Genomic DNA, 18,596 nt, shown 5'->3' with positions numbered 1-18,596 from the left:
CAAAATGACAATTTTGTCATCATTTACTTAACCTCAAGTTTTTTTGTTTTTTTTTTTACTTGTGTTGAACACAAAAGAAGATATTTTAAAGAATGTTGGTAACCAGACAGTTGACAGCACCCATTGATTTCCATAGTAGGAAAATAATACTATGGAAGTCAATGGGTGCTGTCAATTGTCTGGTTACTGACATTCTTCAAAATCTCGTCTTTTATGTTCAACAGAAGAAGAAAAACTCATGCAGGTTTGGAACAACATGAAGGCGAGTAATTTTTAAAAATATTTTTAGGTGATCTAGCCCTTTAAGTAATCTTGAAGCCCATTCAGTTTTGCTGTGGGCCCCGGCCCCTCTGCAGCCACTGCTGTAAAGGCTTAAACCCCTTTTCTAGTGCATTAATCTGCTGAAATGTCACCAAGAAAAAGTGTTTACATGATTTATTGGGTGGCCGTGTCGCTACTGACCACACGATAGCAGTGGTTGGCTGGAAATTTGAGGGATTTTTAGATCAATAGGAACTAAAATAACTATCAAAAATATAATCTGTAAATATCGCTGACAAGGCACTTCAAGATTATTCAGTGCTTTTTACTGAAAGGCAAAAACAATAGTTTCACTGTAAAAAGTACTCGCTTGAGTGTATGTGTGTTTATTGTGCCAAAATAAGACATATCGTGAATGTGCTACGTTGCTGCGCTTGTTCTCTCTCTCTCTCTCGCTCACACACAGCGGGCGATCCCTCCCTCCGGGCTGCGCAGATGCGGGAAGCGCGCGCAGTGAGCAGCTGTGATTACACCGTCATGGACACGAGCGCACCACATCAGAGTTGAATCGGGACGTTGCCAACAACAAAAACAAAGACATTAGCACTCCCCACTTTTCGTCGGAATATAACGGATTCAGACGTCGCTTGTGTGACTGGAATATGCCCAGCAGACGGACTCTCGCAACATGACAGTCTCGCGCTGGAGGAACTCCTGCTCGCGCGCTTCATGAGGAGTCTCGAGGCCACAGAGCCGCCGCGCGCCGCCAGATGTGCTGCTGTTAACCGCAGGCAAAACACCGCGAGACGAACACCAGCCTGACGACGCTCAACGCCTTTTTTTAAACATTTCCCCCTGTGTGAAAGACATGACATCGGCTGTCCTGTTTGAGGAGCAGCTGGGCGAACTGCCCGACTAGCATGTGCGGCTAATCTCGGGTGTATGTTAGCGGCTAATTAGCGCACGAGCGCTGCGCGAGACACCCGCGACACTCAAACGGCTGACAGGACAGAGACGCGAACACTTTCACACTCGTTGAAACGGCTTAATTTGAATTACAAACAGTTTTCCCTGCAGAATGCGGTGTTTCACGTGTCTAAAAGCCTTACTGGCCCGTAAATGTGATAGAGTCTGAGTTTGTTTTGAGTGTGTGTGCGCGCCGCAAGAGCGGCTAAAGTTGTGAGGTTGTTCCCGGTGCTGGGAGCGCGCGGGGCCGATGCAGAGCAGCCATGCAGCACGACTTCAGCTCCAGCGAGGAGAGCAGCGCGAGATGGCGAGGCCTGTTCGTGCAGGCACTGCGAAAGGTACTGACCCTGTTCGGTCCCTCATTCGCACTTTTCACAGTGTTTACATTGAATCTCTGGCGTAATGAGTTAGTTTTAAAGAGTAATTGTGCAGAACTGAAATCCAGAGTTCTCCCCGTATGGTGATTTGCACAGCTGTAGATAGTGTCTGTTTTTATATGTTCCTGAAGGATGCATCCGTGCAATATACAAACAGTGTTTCTTTACTATTGGCCACGGCCTTAACAACATACAGTTACGGTTTCATGCATGACACATTCACTTTGACGTGACATGTCATGTCCAGTGTCTAGGTGGAGTTCAGTGTTGGCTTTTACTTTTTGATGGGGCTTTTTACCTTTGACCAAACAGTCCAATGTGTAACTAACTATCATGCACTGTTACATCTATGATTGAGTGATCTCGGCTTCCCTTGCCAGAATAAATGTCAAATGTATTCCAAATCTCCCTCATGTTTTCCCACTACTGCAATGAAAATATCTCAGCACCATCAGGAGACTCTCGGAGCAGATGGTGTGTGTGAATGTTTGTGGTTGTGAGAGAAAGATTTTGGCTGCATCTGATCTGATGCGATGCTGAAAATGATTTTTGATTCCAAACAAACAAGAAAACCCTTAGAAATGTATGTGAAGTGAGTGATTCACTCAGACGCTTGAATGAACTTTGATTATAAACAATATATTTACAGATTATTGGTTAAAGGGATAGTTCACCAAAAAATGAAAATTGTCATCATTTACTTACCCTCATGTACCCAATGTTGTCCCAGACCTGTATGTATCTTTCTTCTGTTGAACATAAAATAAGATATTTGTTTTTTTAATACAATGGAAGGTAACAGCAACCAAAAACTAGTTAACAACATTCAATTCAACTCAAATAAATAGTGTTTCTCAGAAGAAAGAAAGTCATACAGGTTTTTGGAACAACATGAGAGAGAGTAAATAACAGAATTTAATTTTTGGGTGAACTGTCCCTTTAATTCATTCTAATTCACATAAAGCAATAATAACTGATCCCAATCGGGAATAGTGAACAATATTATTATTCACTTTTATTGGTAGAGCTGTTCTGTATGCGTTATATTATTCATCCAAACCTACACTTTCAAGAGGTAAATATACAGAGCATCACTCTGGATGTGCACTCGCATCTTTCATTTTCTCTGCCTACTCTCCCATTCTCCACATCAATACTTTTCTGTCTGCTACTATCATCCCCCCATCCCTGGAGAAGACAGAGGGGTAGAGTGTGTGTTTGTATCTGCGTGTGTGTGTATGTGTGTTGTGGGGTCCCAGTAGAGTAGCTCTCAGTGCCTAATGGAGGACAGCATGTAACCAGACACTAGTGCAGAGATCACAAGCCATCTCTCATCTGTGTACTTGCGTGCGTGTGTGTGTGTGTGTATGTGCATGCATGCATTTGCTTTGTGTTTTCGGTCAGTATTTCACTTTTGGACTGCAGAAGGGAATTAAATCTGTTTTCAAACCTGTGCTCACCTTTAACCTTTCACCTGTCGTAACACAAATGCTGTTCTCTCTCACACTTTTCTATAACTGGTTTTGCCACAGTACCTGAACAGACTGCATTCCTATTAAAGGACACAGCCCAGTAAGGTGGGAGGGGGATAAAATGGGAAATAGAGGTGTTTTTTTTTGTCTCATTTGTCCACCAAACTGAGAGCCGAGAAGGTGTGTGTGCATATCAGTGTACGTATGTCAGATGATGTCATGCTGCCTTTGTAACAGTGTAGCTTCCTGTGTGTATATCTATAAATGTGTGAGAGATCTGTGATCCCAGACAAGATTGATTTTTATTATTTTTTTAAACAATTTATATTTTAATTTATGTGCTTTTGTCTTTCCATTCCTCCCCATTCAAATGCATCTGTGGTTCCCTTTATAACATTGCTCTGTTTTTAAATGTGCAGGTGCAGTTACAAGTACATCCAAACCTGTCGGCTAAAGAAGACGCACTCCAACACATTGAGGCACTCATACTACAGCTCCTGAACAAGCTGTGTGTCACACAGCCTAGAACAATAGCTGATGTCGAGGTACACGCACACACCAATGATGGGCGGTATTATGGAATATAGTGTACTATGGGAAAAATATGTCAACTGGCAGAGGTTGTGCTGTACATATTGATATATTTATGCTAATATTAGTAGGCAGGGCTGCTTTACATTATGTACCTTTGACTGATAAAGAAACATGGAGAAATTTAAAAATATGGATCGGCATATGTCCTAAACAATCAAGAGAAAGGTTTTGTTATTTAAGGGTGCAGCTTAACTTAAAGGATTAGTTCACCTCAAAATGAAAATTTCCTGATAATTTACTCACCCCAATGCCATCCAAGATGTTCATGTCTTTCTTTCTTCAGTGGAAAAGAAATTAAGTTTTTTGAGGAAAACATTTCAGGATTTTTCTCCACACAATGGACTTCAACGGTAACCAAATTGTTGAAGTCCAAATCAATGCAGTTTCAAAGGGCTCTGCACGATCCCAGCTGAGCAATAGGGTCTTATCTAGCGAAACGATCGGCCATTTATAATTTTGGTTTCATAACCTTATTTATTACAACACAAGGATACATATGTTAAAAACAATCATTAATATATTTATTTATTTATTTATTTAATTTTGTGGTGGGGCCAGTGAAAATTGAAATCATTGAATTGAATCGAGATCTTGAGAATCGGGAGTCGAATCAAATCAGGACATCTGTATTGATACCCAGCCCTACCCGCCGTGCAGTACAGTCGTGCCGTGTACCAGCTGCTTTGACACGATTATCAGCTTAACTGACTTGTTAACTGATCATGTATTATATATACATATTTAAATTACATGGGAAAAATAACTTAAATAATTGACCTGAATTATTCATCTCATTACAGTATTTAATTACCTGGATTATCCAAAAATAGGCATTACCACATGGCCATTAAAATAACAAAAACGTTTTATTTTAGTTCGATCAAAAGAAATATATTGTAATATACTGTTACATTCAAAGATATTAATTATTTATAACATTATATAAGATTTTGGTTATCATTAACACTACAGCCCAGCACTATTAAATAAAATAAAAGACAGGTCTTGACACCTTTGGCTTGATGTGTGTTCACAGGATCGTGTTCAGAAGACGTTCCCAAATCCCATCGATAAATGGGCCATGGCAGACGCTCAGGCTGCAATAGAGAAGCGCAAGCGAAGGAACCCACTGCTGCTGCCAGTTGATAAGATACATCCACTACTGAAGGTGCAAAAAAACAACAACACTCGAACACATCTTACTAAATCTACAACATTCACATACTATCTCACAGAGTAACTTGGTCTGATTTTGTGTGTGCAGGAGGTGCTGGGCTATAAGATCGACTATCATGTGTGTCTGTATATTGTTGCTGTGTTGGAGTACATCTCAGCCGACATCCTCAAGCTGGCTGGAAACTACGTGAGCAACATTCGACATTACGAGATCAGCCAGCAGGACATCACCGTCTCCATGTGTGCTGACAAGGTCAGAAATGTGTGTGTGTGTGTGTGATTCGTCATGTGTGTGCATAAAAAGTTTTTGTTTCCTAAAAGGATGTTACGAGTAAAAATAAATAAATCACTAAATAAATTTAGTGATATTACACCTTTAATTATGACAATTATTTGGATTGTCATAAGAGTATCATTCTATTGTGTCTGAAACATGGAGAAACACCTTCTTAATGCCTAATTAAATTATAAATTAAATCAAGATAGGCGATTCATTAAGAAACAGAAACCAAGTCATTTGCAGTCTTTTTTACACTAAATTTAATTATCCATGAAGTTCATCAAATCTTAAACCTGCAAAATATGTCAGTGGTTCTAGGGTCAATGACAAATAAAGTCCTAAATGATAAACTAGATGAAAAGTCTAGTTTAAAATACATGTCAGGTTCTGAGAAATAATGCTTTTTCATTCAAGCTGGTTTCATGTTTCTTCTTTATGTTTTTACTTTCATACCCTAACGATATTATCTAAAACCAACCTATCTGAATTGTTTTGATGCTTACTGACCTTAACAGACATTGTGCTCCACAGAGGTCTGTGATATTATCATGATTATCATTATTATGGTTTATAATAACAATAATGATAATAAAAATAATAATTATTATTATTATTATTAATAACAAAAAATTGTCCCAAAGCTGCTTCACTCCATTACACTAAAGAAATAATGAAAGATTATTCTGGACTAAAAGGTCTGAACACTAAGATCAATAAAAAATGTATTACATAAATCATAGTAATAAGTTCCAATTAAAGGCAGGGTAGGTAGGAATGGTCTAAAAAACTTCTTTTTCAAATTTGTTTAAAATTTATGTACATATCAATACATAATTAAAATGTAAGTACTCTGAAAAAGAAAGTATAAAAATCGAGTGTCTGTAGACCTCTCAGGACTGTTTTAAAGACAGTTCATTATTTCCATTCACTCCCACCCCCTCCCTTCTGGGCTCCTTCCAAAGCCACGCCCCCAAAACACATGAACGCGCGACTCCAACCGCTGAGCTGAAGACGCATTATTTACCTGAGACAAGCAGAGAGGAAGGAGCACAGTGCATGTAGTGACATCATGTCAGAATCACATGTAATAAAAAAATCTAACGCTAATTGCTTATGAATATAAACAAATAAGATGTATTTTAGTACTCACTATCAAGCTAGCATATTGATATTGGTAAATTTAAAATATATATTTTTTGATTCGCTAACGAGCTAGTTATATAAGCTAAAAACAGGTTGCATTGATACACTTTTTTACATTACCATCAGTTATATTGTGATGAAGATGAATTTCGTGTAAGATTCATAACATATATGGTGTTCTGCATGTAGGGGTGGGAGATATTGACAAAAATGAATATCTCGATATTTTTTTCCAATATCTAGATATAGATATTCAGGCGATATTTTTGCCATCCTTCAAAGAAATGTGAGCAAACTGGCAAAGAAGGTCCAGTTGGTCTTTTGACTTGCTGCATTTGACCTATATTATTCTAGGCTATAGAAAAAACAATAAAGGAGCTAACTAAACAGAATCTGTGGCACCCCCTACTTTTTCCACTTACAAAAAAAAAAAAAAAAAAAAAAAACTTAACTAGGCACTTCTTGCAACAGTGATTATTAAATCAAACAACAATATTGTTGATGATCAATTCAAAGTAAAAAAAAATTAACATTTTCAAAACGGTATAAATCCATTCATTTTTCCCCCAAAACGCTATAAATCCATCTTTTTTTTTTTTTTTTCTAAATTTATGGTTTGTCTTTTTAAAAAAGTTTTTGTCTTTTATTTTTCGTGTTTGCATTTATGAGGAAAAAACAATATTACTTGACAGTTCTCCATTATGGACGCGAGCGCTCTGAAAGCTGCACTGAGACTTTCAAACTTTAACAGAGACCTCAAAACAGAAAGCACAAAGCCTTTCTTTAAAACGAATTTCGTTTTGTATTAATTGTATCTTAATTTTAATATATTTTTTTTTCATTAATTCATTAATATTTTCATTCCTGCATTAAATACATAAAGTAAATATAGGCTATCAATCACAACATAAGGTGCTTGAACTGGAGATTATATCATCGTGAACCGAACCGTAGCCTCGCCTCACAGGCCTAAAAAATGTGGAATATATTTACAGAAATCTGGTTCTAAACAAAACCATCCAAAACAAAATAAAACTATGTAGCCTAAATGTGCATTTCTCCGGTGCATGCGTTCACTAGCCTACTGCGAAGATCGCGAGTCAAATATCGTCAACTTCATCTTTGCAGCCGACACAGAAATTAATAAACAATTAAAATGTCTTATTGCAATATTTTACACATTCATAATCATTACTTTTGCTGGTTCTTTGAGGCAGCTTTTTAGGTTTATGGCGTTTTGGAAAAGAGCTCTTCACGTACAAACACCGTTTCACCAAGGCACAGCAGCCCTTCAGCACATAAGAACAAAAAGAGAAAAAGCACGGACTTACTAATTACGAAACTTTGATGTGGTTGAACAGCTGAAACAGTCACAAATTCCTCTGCAACTCAAACATTCGAAGGAAGAGAACAGCATTACAGTTTTCAGCGCGTCCTCCTTTGATTGCTGTGTTGTGACTGGAAAAGTGCATGCAGGAGCACATGCGCAAAATGTAGGTTTGTAAAATGTCCTTTTGTAAAATAAAAATAATTTTAGGGCGAAGCAGAGGAGGTCGTGCAAGAGGCCGTGGCGTGCAACTAGGGTCCGAGGAAGTAGAGGCTGAGGACGGGGTGGTCGCTGGAAAGCTACGCCGATATTGACACGCGTTTTATTTCTTTGTTTATCCAAAGACTTTTTGTTCATTACCTTTTCTTGTACTGTCTTCTTTTTTTTGCCTTGTTTGCCTTCACTAACTGCATGCCGGTAATGTGAATTTTGATTGCTCTTTCTCTGCCATTGTTTTGCTATTCCTAGGTTCAGTGCCTCTCGAATTCCTCAAATCAAACGTGCGCGCGTCCGCGCGCAAGTGGGCAGATCCCGTGGCAAAAGGGTTGTTGCCATGGTTGCGAGAGAGAGTGACAGTCGCCTAAGCCAATCCTTTGATTCGTCCCGAATCGAAATAATGAGCTGTGTTTAATACAGATTAAACGGTCTAGAGTCACTTGCTTTTTATACTCTTTTTTTCAGAGTACTTACATTTTAATTATGTATTGATATATATAGAAAGTTTTAACAAATTTGGATCTTTTTTTTTTTTTATAGTCCTACCTACCCTGCCTTTAAATATTTTGATGTATTAAGATCCCTAATATTGCTTTTGTGTGCCTTCAGGTGTTAATGGATATGTTCGATCAGGAAGAGGAGATGGGGCTGGTGTCTCAAAGTGTAGAGGAGGTGTCTTCCTCTGGTGTGCTCACATATGATGATCTGGTGCGTCTGGAGATCGCTGAGGAACGTCAGTATCTGCGGGAACTCGATCTCATCATCAAAGTATTCCGCCAAGCCTTTATGTCCAATAGCAAACTCTTCTCCTCTCAGGTGTGTTCTTCTGACCAATCAGCACATGAGTTGTCTATGTAAATGAGCATACGTATTGACATCAATTTGCAGGGATTAGCTCTCTACATTCTCTTTATTATCATTTATTCTCAGTTTTTTCTCTCTCTGTGATGTGTGTAGGATGTGGAGCTGGCATTCAGTAATATTCTCGAGGTCCATGAGTTAACTGTTAAACTGTTGGGTCTTATTGAGGATGCTGTAGAAATGACAGCTGATGGGAGTCCACACCCCCTTGTGGGCAGCTGCTTCGAAGACCTCGCTGAGGTACAAATAAAGTCATAGACACTCATGAAGGTTCACAAATGAGAAAGTTCATCCACAGCTCCAGGAGTACATTAGAGTGCTGTTAGAAATGTCTATGTATGTGTCTGTTGTGTACAGGAGCAGGCATTTGATCCCTATGAGACACTCTCTCAGGACATCCTCTCTAAAGAATTCTGTCAACATTTCAACACTCTGATGTCCCGCCCCACTGTTGCTCTGCACTTTCAGGTCAGCACCATCACTGATTGGTTCACTGAATTTGGTCACCCGACCAACTTTTTTTTTTTTTTTAACCAAACAGGTCCTGAATTTCTGGATTGTGGGTATTGTGCACAGTAGAGTGTGAATAGTTTTACTCATTCCTGCGGGTTTCGCACTTATAATGTGGGAAATTCCTGCAAAAATGTGTTTACTATTACATGTAGATTAGATGAGTAAATGAATCCACAAACAATATCAGATCAAATCATTCATTTGAAAATGGTGCGAGAGATTCAGCTGTACCGCATCTCTCTCTCTCTCTCTCTCTCTCTCTCTCTCTCTCTCTCTCTCTCTCTCTCTCTCTCTCTCTCTCTCTCTCTCTCTCTCTCTCTCTCTCTCTCTCTCTCTCTCTCTCTCTCTCTCTCTCTCTCTCTCTCTCTCTCTCTCTCTCTCTCTCTCTCTCTCTCTCTCTCTCTCTCTCTCTCTCTCGCGCCAAAACGAAAATATATGTTTTTACGTTTAAATTTTCTTATTTATATTTTAGTTTAGTATGTTTTTGTTAACAACAGTTAACTAATATGGTATTGATATATTGTGCATCCCTTCTAAATTCAAAACCTATTTAAAAATAGCCAAAATCTCCAGACACTAAGGATTGTGTTTTAGTTTTGTACTACTTTATTAATCAATTCAATTATTTATTTAGATATATTGTTTATTTTACATAGGCTAGTGATAAACTCTAGCCTAACTGCACTTTGAAGCACTGTTTTTATAGTTGTGCTTACAAAGACAACCTGCTCCTTCATCAGTTTAACTAGGAAATCATATGTACCACATTTTAAAGGCAAGTAATACCATCTGAAAAGAGACCTGTGGGGTCAGAGAGAGCGAGGGCGGTGGAGTCAAAGTCTTTATCTCTGCAGGCATGAGCTCTGATGTTCTGTCTCATGTGGTGTGTTTGTGTGTTTTAGTCAATTGCAGAGGGTTTTAAGGAGGCAGTGCAGTATGTGCTTCCTCAGTTGATGATGGTTCCAGTTTACCACTGCATGCACTACTTTGAACTGTTACAGGTGAGTACTAAACATATCAGTCACACTCAGTCAGTAACCTATAGGTATGTAATCTTGCGTTATTTGAGGTTCATTGAGATCATTGTCTCTCTGTAGCAATTGCAGGAGTGCAGTGAAGACCAGGATGACAGAGAGTGTTTAAAACAGGCTCAGACTGCACTGATCAACCTACAATGCAGCATTGAACGCATATATACTAAACACCAACCACGGCGCAAACAAGGGTAACAGAAACACTAGGGCTTGCACAACTATGTGTCTGTACCAAACACCATTTTCATCTCTCGTTCTTGTGACTCTCTTTTAGGGAGCCCCTATATCGGTTATATAGTCGTGCATCTCGCAGTAAGCAGGCAGCAATAAAGCGTATGAATGACATCCAGAAGAGTATTGATGGCTGGGAAGGCAGAGATATCGGGCAGTGCTGCAGCCAGTTCATCCTGGAGGGGGCACTCCTACGGGCTGGTGCCAAGCATGAACGGCACAACTTCCTGTTCGACGGCCTCATGATAAGCTGCAAAGCCAACCAGAGCTCCCGGTTGCCAGGGGCTGGCAGTGCGGCGGAGTTTCGTCTGAAAGAGAAGTTTGTGTTACGCAAGTATCGCATCGTAGATCGCGAAGATTCATCTGAGTTTCGGCACGCATTTGAGCTGGTTGGCCGTGAGGAAAGCAGTGCCGTATTTGGTGCGCGTTCGGCAGAAGAGAAGAGCGCGTGGATGGCTGCATTGGTCACGCTGCAGTACCGGCCCACTCTGGACCGCATGCTGGACACCGTCCTGCACCGCGAGGAACAAGCACAACCACTGAGGCTGCCATCACCGGATGTCTACCGGTTTGCCATCCAGGACTCTGAAGAGAACATAGTGTTTGAGGAGGGAGCGCAGAGTAAGACTGGAATCCCCATTATTAAAGCCGGGACAGTGGTCAAGCTCATTGAGAGACTGACGTACCACATGTACGCAGGTACAGAACAAGAATCCCCCTTAGTTCAAAAGGTTTTTAAGATCATGACAAATGTTCTGTCAAGCGTGTCCAAACTCTTGACTTGTAGTGTATGTGTTGGTTATTTGTTTTGGTCCCTGAGTATGTTTTTAGGTACATTTCCTCTTTTTCTTACAGACCCAAATTTCGTGCGTACGTTTCTGACTACATACCGCTCTTTCTGTAAACCCCAAGACCTGCTCACACTACTGATTGAAAGGTAAAGAGCACATACATTTGAAATTCAACACTTAAGTAAAGTTTGCATAAAGTTCTACACATTTGTAGAATTTTATTTTGTCTCTGGCCTCTGTCATGCTGTTGTATGCAAATGTCCTGTCTTATGATTGGTCACTGTCAAAGGAGCTTTTGAGTCTGTCACATTAGATCACCAAGTCTATGCACAGGAGTTTCATTACACTGCTGAGCAAACATTTGCATTAGAGAAGCATCAGCCAATGAAAATAAAGGAATTCTGTAGAATTTTTCAGTGTTCCTTCCGCCCTAAAATATTGACATGTCTGTCAAGGAGTTTGTTTCCTTTACACATTTGTTTGCCTACATAACATTGTCTGATTTTTCTTGTTTTGTTTGCCTTTCATGTTAGGATGTACCGTATATGCATGTAATTTGGTTGTACTTGTTTCCCCATGATGCTTCAGGATTGAGATTCCAGAGCCCGAGCCATCAGAAGCAGACCGAGAGGCACTCTGGAACGGAGAGCAACCAATGGCAGCTGAGCTTCAGAGATTTCGCAGGGAATACGTGCAGCCTGTCCAACTCCGGTAAAACAAACACGCATTCTCAATTGCCATGCACACTCATACATGATGCACTCATAATATTATAACAATTTAAAATAACTGTTTACTATTTGAATATATTTTATGTATTTTATTCCTGTTATGGCAAGTCTAAATATTTAGCATCATTACTCCAGTCTTTTGTCACATGATCCTTCAGAAATCATATGTAATATGCTGATTTGGTGCTCAAGAAACATTTATTTTTATTATCAATGATGTAAACCGTTGTTCTGCCTAATATTTTGTTGTTAACATTCTTTGATGAATAGGAAGTTCAAAAGAACAGCATTTATTTGAAGTAAAAATTTGTTGCAACAATGTTAAAGTCTTTAATGTCAATTTCGATCATTTTAATCCATTAATTTGATTAAATGCATCTTTGCTGAATAAAAGTATTAAATAAATAAAAAATCTTTTGAACTGTAGTGTGTTTATATGGTGTTTTTTTTTTTTTTTTGTTCTTTTTTTGTATGGTGGTGGTGGGCTTGTTTTTGTAAGACTCACATGCATCCTGTTGTTGCTCCATCTTCTCCGTGGTCATTTCAGTCAATGTGCTGTTGTATATTAAGTCACCACAGTGAGCATGTCGGTCTGATGTCTGTGTGTGTCATTAGGGTTCTGAATGTATTCCGTCAGTGGGTGGAACATCACTTTTATGACTTTGAGAATGATCCTGAACTCTGCGGAAGACTTAAAGAATACCTCACCAGCACCACACAGCTTAGAGGTACGTACACACTCTTAATACACATTTATACACACCCTGACATACATTGCTGCAGATTCTCATACATGCACGCATACTCAATGAGACACACACAAGCTCAGAGACTGATGTAGGATGTTCTGTTTTCAGGTAAATCGATGCGTAAGTGGGTGGAGTCTATCAGTAAGATCATGAGACGTAAGATACAAACTCAGTCTAATGGCATTAGTCACAACATTACCTTCGAGAGCCCACCTCCTCCTATCGAATGGCACATCAGCCGTCCAGGCCAGGTCGAAACCTTTGACCTCATGACTCTTCATCCAATAGAAATTGCTCGCCAGTTAACACTTCTAGAGTCTGATCTATACAGGTGAGCCAATCAGAACTTTAAGCATGAGAATAAGAAAGACAGTACATTAACTAACTATTGTACATTTGTTTGCATAGAGCCGTTCGTCCATCTGAGCTGGTAGGCAGTGTTTGGACAAAGGAAGATAAAGAGAAGAATTCTCCCAATCTGCTGAGGATGATCAGACACACAACCAACCTCACACTGTGGTTTGAGAAGTGAGTAACTATCCCTTAGCCAACTGCATCGTCTCCATGAACAATACAACACATTTTATCTTGCAGAAAAACCATTATCACCAGTCTCAATATTTTAAATTATATAAGTACTTTAATTCTTAGTTTCTCTCTCTGTCACTCAGGTGTATAGTAGAGGCTGAAAATGTGGACGAGAGGGTTGCTGTGTTCTCCCGTATTATTGAGATCCTGCAGGTGTTTCAAGAGCTCAATAACTTTAATGGAGTTTTGGAGATTGTAAGCGCCATCAACTCAGTACCGGTGTATCGTCTGGACCACACCTTTGAGGTGACCTGTTCATTTATTATTGAATGCACTCACAATGTGAATCTGAATAGTAAATGACAGATGACCAGATAACGGTACAGTATATGTGGTTGTTTTGTTTATATGTAGGCCGTGCCTGAGAGGAAGAGGAGGATTCTAGAGGAAGCCGTTGAACTTAGTCAGGATCATTTTAAGAAATACCTCGCCAAGCTCAAATCCATCAACCCACCTTGTGTACCCTTCTTTGGTAAGAGAAAGAGCTGCTTGTAACAAACTAGCGTGTATATACAATTACACTACTGTGCAAAAGTTTGGGGATGGCAATTATTTATTTATTTTTTAAATGTAAAAACCAGTAATATTGTGAAATATTACAATTTAAAATAACTGTTTTCTATATGAGTATATTTGAAAATATAATATATTCCTGTGATGGCAAAGCTGAATTTTTGCAGCCATTTCTCCAGACTTTAAAAAACAGTTGTCACTTAATATTTTAGTGGGAACTGATTCTTAAATGAATAGAAAGTTATTTGAAATTGAAAACGTTTATAACATTGTAATTATACATTTCTTCACTGCCACTTTTGATTCATTTAATCTGTCCTACCTGAATAAAAGCATTCATTTCTTTAAAAACAAAAATATTACTGACCCCAAACTAATGTAGAGTAGTGTACGGCATATGTGATGTTTCCTGTCTGTTTTGTGTATTCAGGTATCTACCTGACTAACATTTTGAAGACTGAAGAGGGGAATCCAGATTTCCTAAAGCGTGACGGAAAAGAACTGATCAACTTTAGCAAAAGACGCAAAGTAGCAGAAATCACTGGAGAAATCCAGCAGTACCAGAACCAACCCTACTGCCTCAAAGTAGAACACGACATAAAGGTTTATATGTTCATCTATCACTCACACTATTGTTGTTTTCCTATTCCCCTCTCTCATTATCATGAGTTTAACCCTTTTCCTCTCTTCCTGTACCTGTAACAAATTACCCGAAGCCCTATTTTTTTTGTTCTGCATTGTAAATGTTTTAATCTAACCACTTCATATATGTGTGCAGTCTGCATTGTGACTGACTGATTTTTATTACAAAAAAAAAACAAACATTTCCCCTGTTTTATGCCCCTCTCCCCCCATGTGTGTATGCATGTGAGTGTGTTCTGCTTTGGGGATGTTATATAGTCTCATATCTTCATTTGTGAGTGTTTTTGTTCTGGATTGTGCCAGATAAAAAAAAAAAAAAAAGACATATAACTAAAAATCCCATTTACCATTCATTCCTACGGGTGTCAAATTGACCCGCGAGGGAAGGATTTGTTACTATTTTTATTACAATCACAATCCTAGAATCCAGTCAAATTTATTGGTGTATTCCAAGTTCAAGTGCGACAAATCTCCCAAAGTCTAGGACCACTCCAATGAACACTCAACTTTAATTTCGGGTCAAAATGACCTGAGGAGAAAATGAGATTTGAGATTGTCTTTTTGTCTTGCAGAGGTTTTTTGAGAATCTGAATCCAATGGAAAACATGAGTGAAAAGGAGTTTTCTGACTACCTGTTCAACAAGTCTCTAGAGATCGAACCACGGAACTGCAAACAACCATCCAGATTTGTGAGTTTTTGTTAAAATCACTGTACGTCATAGTTAAGAGATGAATCAGGATGGTGTCTAAATTACTCTATTTTAATGATCAAATAATAAAAAAAACACCTTTTTTTTTACATTTACTTGTTGTTTAAGATTTTTTAAAACTTTGTCATTAAAGGTCATTAAAGGAACTCTTCAAGAACTTGGTCACTTTAACATGAATAAAATGGAGTCAGAATGTGTTGTTTCCTCTTCACTGTGTGTTTGTGTGAAGAGTTTAAGTTTACACAGCAGTTTTGTCTTGCAACTGAGTGTGTTGTGTCATATAGCCCAGAAAGACTATGTATACTCTGAAGTCTCCCGGCGTTCGGCCGGTGCGGCAGGCGTCAGGAGGAGGAGGAACGCTGAAAGGTCACCCAGTGCCATTAGAACGAGAACCACCTCACAAAATCACTTTCAGAAGCATCGCAGAAACAGAACCTGAAACCCCTCCTTCTCTCCCCACCTCTCCGAACACACCCACGCCTCCACAGTCTGCCAGCTCTGACTTCAACTCTGTGTTCATGGAGCACGACCTGAGCAGCTCCTGCGGTGAGAGAGGGGATCTGTGGCAGCTCAGTGGATACCAATCAGCTACAAACAAAGTTATGCATGACCTAAATGCCATTTTGTGTTTTTCTGCAGGTAACACCATATTTGCTCCAGTTTTGCTGCCCCAGTCCAGTAAGTTTTATGATTTTCCTCAAGCAGTGCTCTTCTGCTTATGTTTTTTGTGACAGACCATAAGACTGTATACTTCTGTCTTTTTGTCAGAGTTCCAGTCTGTGTCATGTGGCAGTTTACACCAGTTGATGGGCGATGAGCTACTTAAACCCCCTCCATTACCTCCCCGCAGGAAAGATACCTCTTCAGAGTCCAAGGTGACTTATATATTGTGTTGAGGAAGATGCTTTGAAACTATACGTGCTACTCACGATTTTAAAAATGAAGAGGCACGCTTTTACAAACTACAGCTTTAACTAAATATTTCTCTTAATTTTTGAAAACACGCAACACTCATTTTTTTTTAATCATTCCCAAATGTTGATTTTCCAGAATGAGTATGATACTGATACTTTCATTTTTTTGTGTACTTGCCAATACCTGTATTATCATTGCATTTGTAATAAAAAAAAAAAAAAAGAATGGACATAGAATGCGAATCATATTAGTTGGTTTAATTTGTTTAGTAATAGAGTTTTTCTCTAGTCATTTTCATGCTTAAATTAAATGTATGAACTTCTCTTACTTTCACTCTTCATTGTATCATTTCATCATATTTTATTTTTCATTTAATGGCAGGGCCCACATTTAGAGCTGCTCCAGTGCAACGATACAATAATCACTACCGCCGCATGTTGTAGTACATATCCATACACATTACTATGGGGTCCAAAAGTAGGAGAACCCTTGTGAAAATGCTTTCATTTCATGTTGTGCCATCACATTCACACGAGTGCAATCTATTCTTTGCAGAGTTTCAGGTCTGAAAGTCCTCCCGCCATTCCACCACGACTGCCTCCTCCTCCTCGCCTGCAGCCACGCGTTCCGGTGATCAACGGGCCGACGGAGGGGCCGCTGCCGAGCCCCCCACCCCCTCCACCCCGCGACCCCCTTCCAGACACGCCTCCACCGGTTCCACAACGACCACCCGAGATCTTCATCAACTACCCGGTGAACATGCAGCCATCTCCAGGGATCCGTTTCCACTGGGACTTCACCAGCTCGCCTAGCACTCCCAACACCCCACCCGGCACGCCCTCTCCCCGTGCTCCGCCCCCGGGCACACCTTCTCCACGCGTGCCTCGCCGCCCCTGCACGCCCAGCTTCAGTCAGCCCATTCTGGTCCACCTGCCCCCAGCCACTCCAGCACCTCCCATACCGCCTCGTCACAACTCCACCCCCGCGCTGCCAAAACTGCCACCCAAGACTTACAAGAGAGAACTCTCTCAATCAACACACACTCTCTCGCAGCCATCGCTACACACTCTCTCGCTAGTCGACAACAGGGACAGCAACGAATAAGAGCATCCCGCCCTAAAATAGAGACGCGAGTGTGTGTGTTTTAACATTGTTTAACCTGGAACCAGACAATCTGATGCTAGTCGAAACCTGAAGATGGTCATTGCTCTTGAGGAATGTGATTCACTCATTTTCTTTCGCGTTCAGCATGCAGAGCTACGCAAGGTCATGTGCTCGTCAACAGCACATTCTCGAATGAAAATGCAGCTCTGAGGCCTTTCACCATCATTAGACTCTGCTGTGGATGTTTATTTGGTTGCAGGTCAAAGGTCAACCAGGGTTCAACCCGAACACCCTCAGCACGCCTCTCTTCAGTTGCCTTTAACTCACAGCTGTGACCTTGACCAGAGATTGTACCCTTCAGGTGAACTCTTGACATTTTGGTGAGGGTTTTTCCTCACACTATTTAAAGCCAATATGATGTCTTAACCCCCCCTCCCCCCCTCAAAGGCGTACTCATCTATTCATCGATTCATCACAAGCCACACCCCTCCACCAATACTTACGACTCGTGATTTTCGCTCCAGACTCTTAATGTGCCTTCAATATCAGTACTGAACAAAATTTAAGTGTCTGAAAGCATTCGCCTTGACCATGCTTAGAACAAATGTCTAGACAACACCTCCGTTCGTGCGTGCGTGTGTGTGTGTGTGTGTGTGTGCGCGCGTGCTCCAAGTATTCTGTACAGAGTAACATATCTGCCCTCACTTCTCACCTCGGCGCCCCAGTTGCTGATGTATCTACTGACAATCTCAGTCTGAGACCCACCAGATTCACACACTGTTGTAGAGTGTTTGGTGTGGACCAGTGTCAAGTTTGTGTGTCTTAATAGTGTGCGGTGAGCCTTTTTTTGCACTTTAGGGCAGTACTGTTACAAAGAAGCAGAGGACTCAAACTCACAATCCTGTGACCTTATGACCCTGTCCTGCTGACCCCCGTCCTCTGGGCTGGCCGGGACAACCGTCGGGCTGTGTCCCAAACTCATGTACTTAGGGACACAGCGCTGCGGGCCGAATGTTCTATTGTAAATCACGCCTCCTGCTTTCATTCAGGTCCTCTCAACCACCAAACCAGGTCCACACAGGAAGGGCTTTGTCACCAGAGCAATTCCTATCAAATTGACCATGGCGATCAGCCATAGAGGGACTGCAGTGTTCTGTAGTGATGTCACATCCTGTATGTGTAGACACTCATACTGGCCTTTCCCACTGAGCTGATTTGTCAATTGGTTTGAAGTGTTAGTAAATCCCCAAAAACTCACTGTTTCTGTATGTGTGTGTGTGTGTATGTGTGTCTGTGCGCATTCAAGGCCTGTAACTGCTTTTGTACCATGTTCTCCATGAGACTCATTAATAAACACGCAGTCTTATTTTCTACGGAATGTTTTTATTCCTCTGACTTAATG

The 18,596-nt window shown here is 40.3% G+C and overlaps 1 protein-coding gene across 1 annotated transcript; it reads left to right on the top strand.

Moving 5' to 3' along the window:
- The first annotated feature begins 754 nt into the window (after window positions 1-754).
- On the top strand, window positions 755-18,567 carry sos2 (son of sevenless homolog 2). The gene is made up of 23 exons (XM_084093068.1): window positions 755-1,565; window positions 3,496-3,621; window positions 4,707-4,838; window positions 4,935-5,099; window positions 8,422-8,628; window positions 8,770-8,913; window positions 9,031-9,141; window positions 10,089-10,187; window positions 10,284-10,411; window positions 10,495-11,150; window positions 11,307-11,388; window positions 11,831-11,953; window positions 12,589-12,701; window positions 12,831-13,053; window positions 13,131-13,250; window positions 13,394-13,556; window positions 13,665-13,782; window positions 14,254-14,426; window positions 15,038-15,154; window positions 15,460-15,721; window positions 15,815-15,853; window positions 15,944-16,050; window positions 16,646-18,567. Exons 1-23 carry the CDS (start codon window positions 1,491-1,493, stop codon window positions 17,192-17,194), a joined length of 4,032 nt encoding a protein of 1,343 aa, XP_083949194.1. The 5' UTR covers window positions 755-1,490; the 3' UTR covers window positions 17,195-18,567.
- Window positions 18,568-18,596: the final 29 nt, after the last annotated feature.

This window comes from Abramis brama (genome assembly GCF_963993115.1).
Source record: "Abramis brama genome assembly, chromosome: 19".
Classification (NCBI taxonomy): domain Eukaryota; kingdom Metazoa; phylum Chordata; class Actinopteri; order Cypriniformes; family Leuciscidae; genus Abramis; species Abramis brama.
Note: the sequence above shows the minus strand (reverse complement) of the source record. Positions and strands in the feature narration are given on the sequence as shown.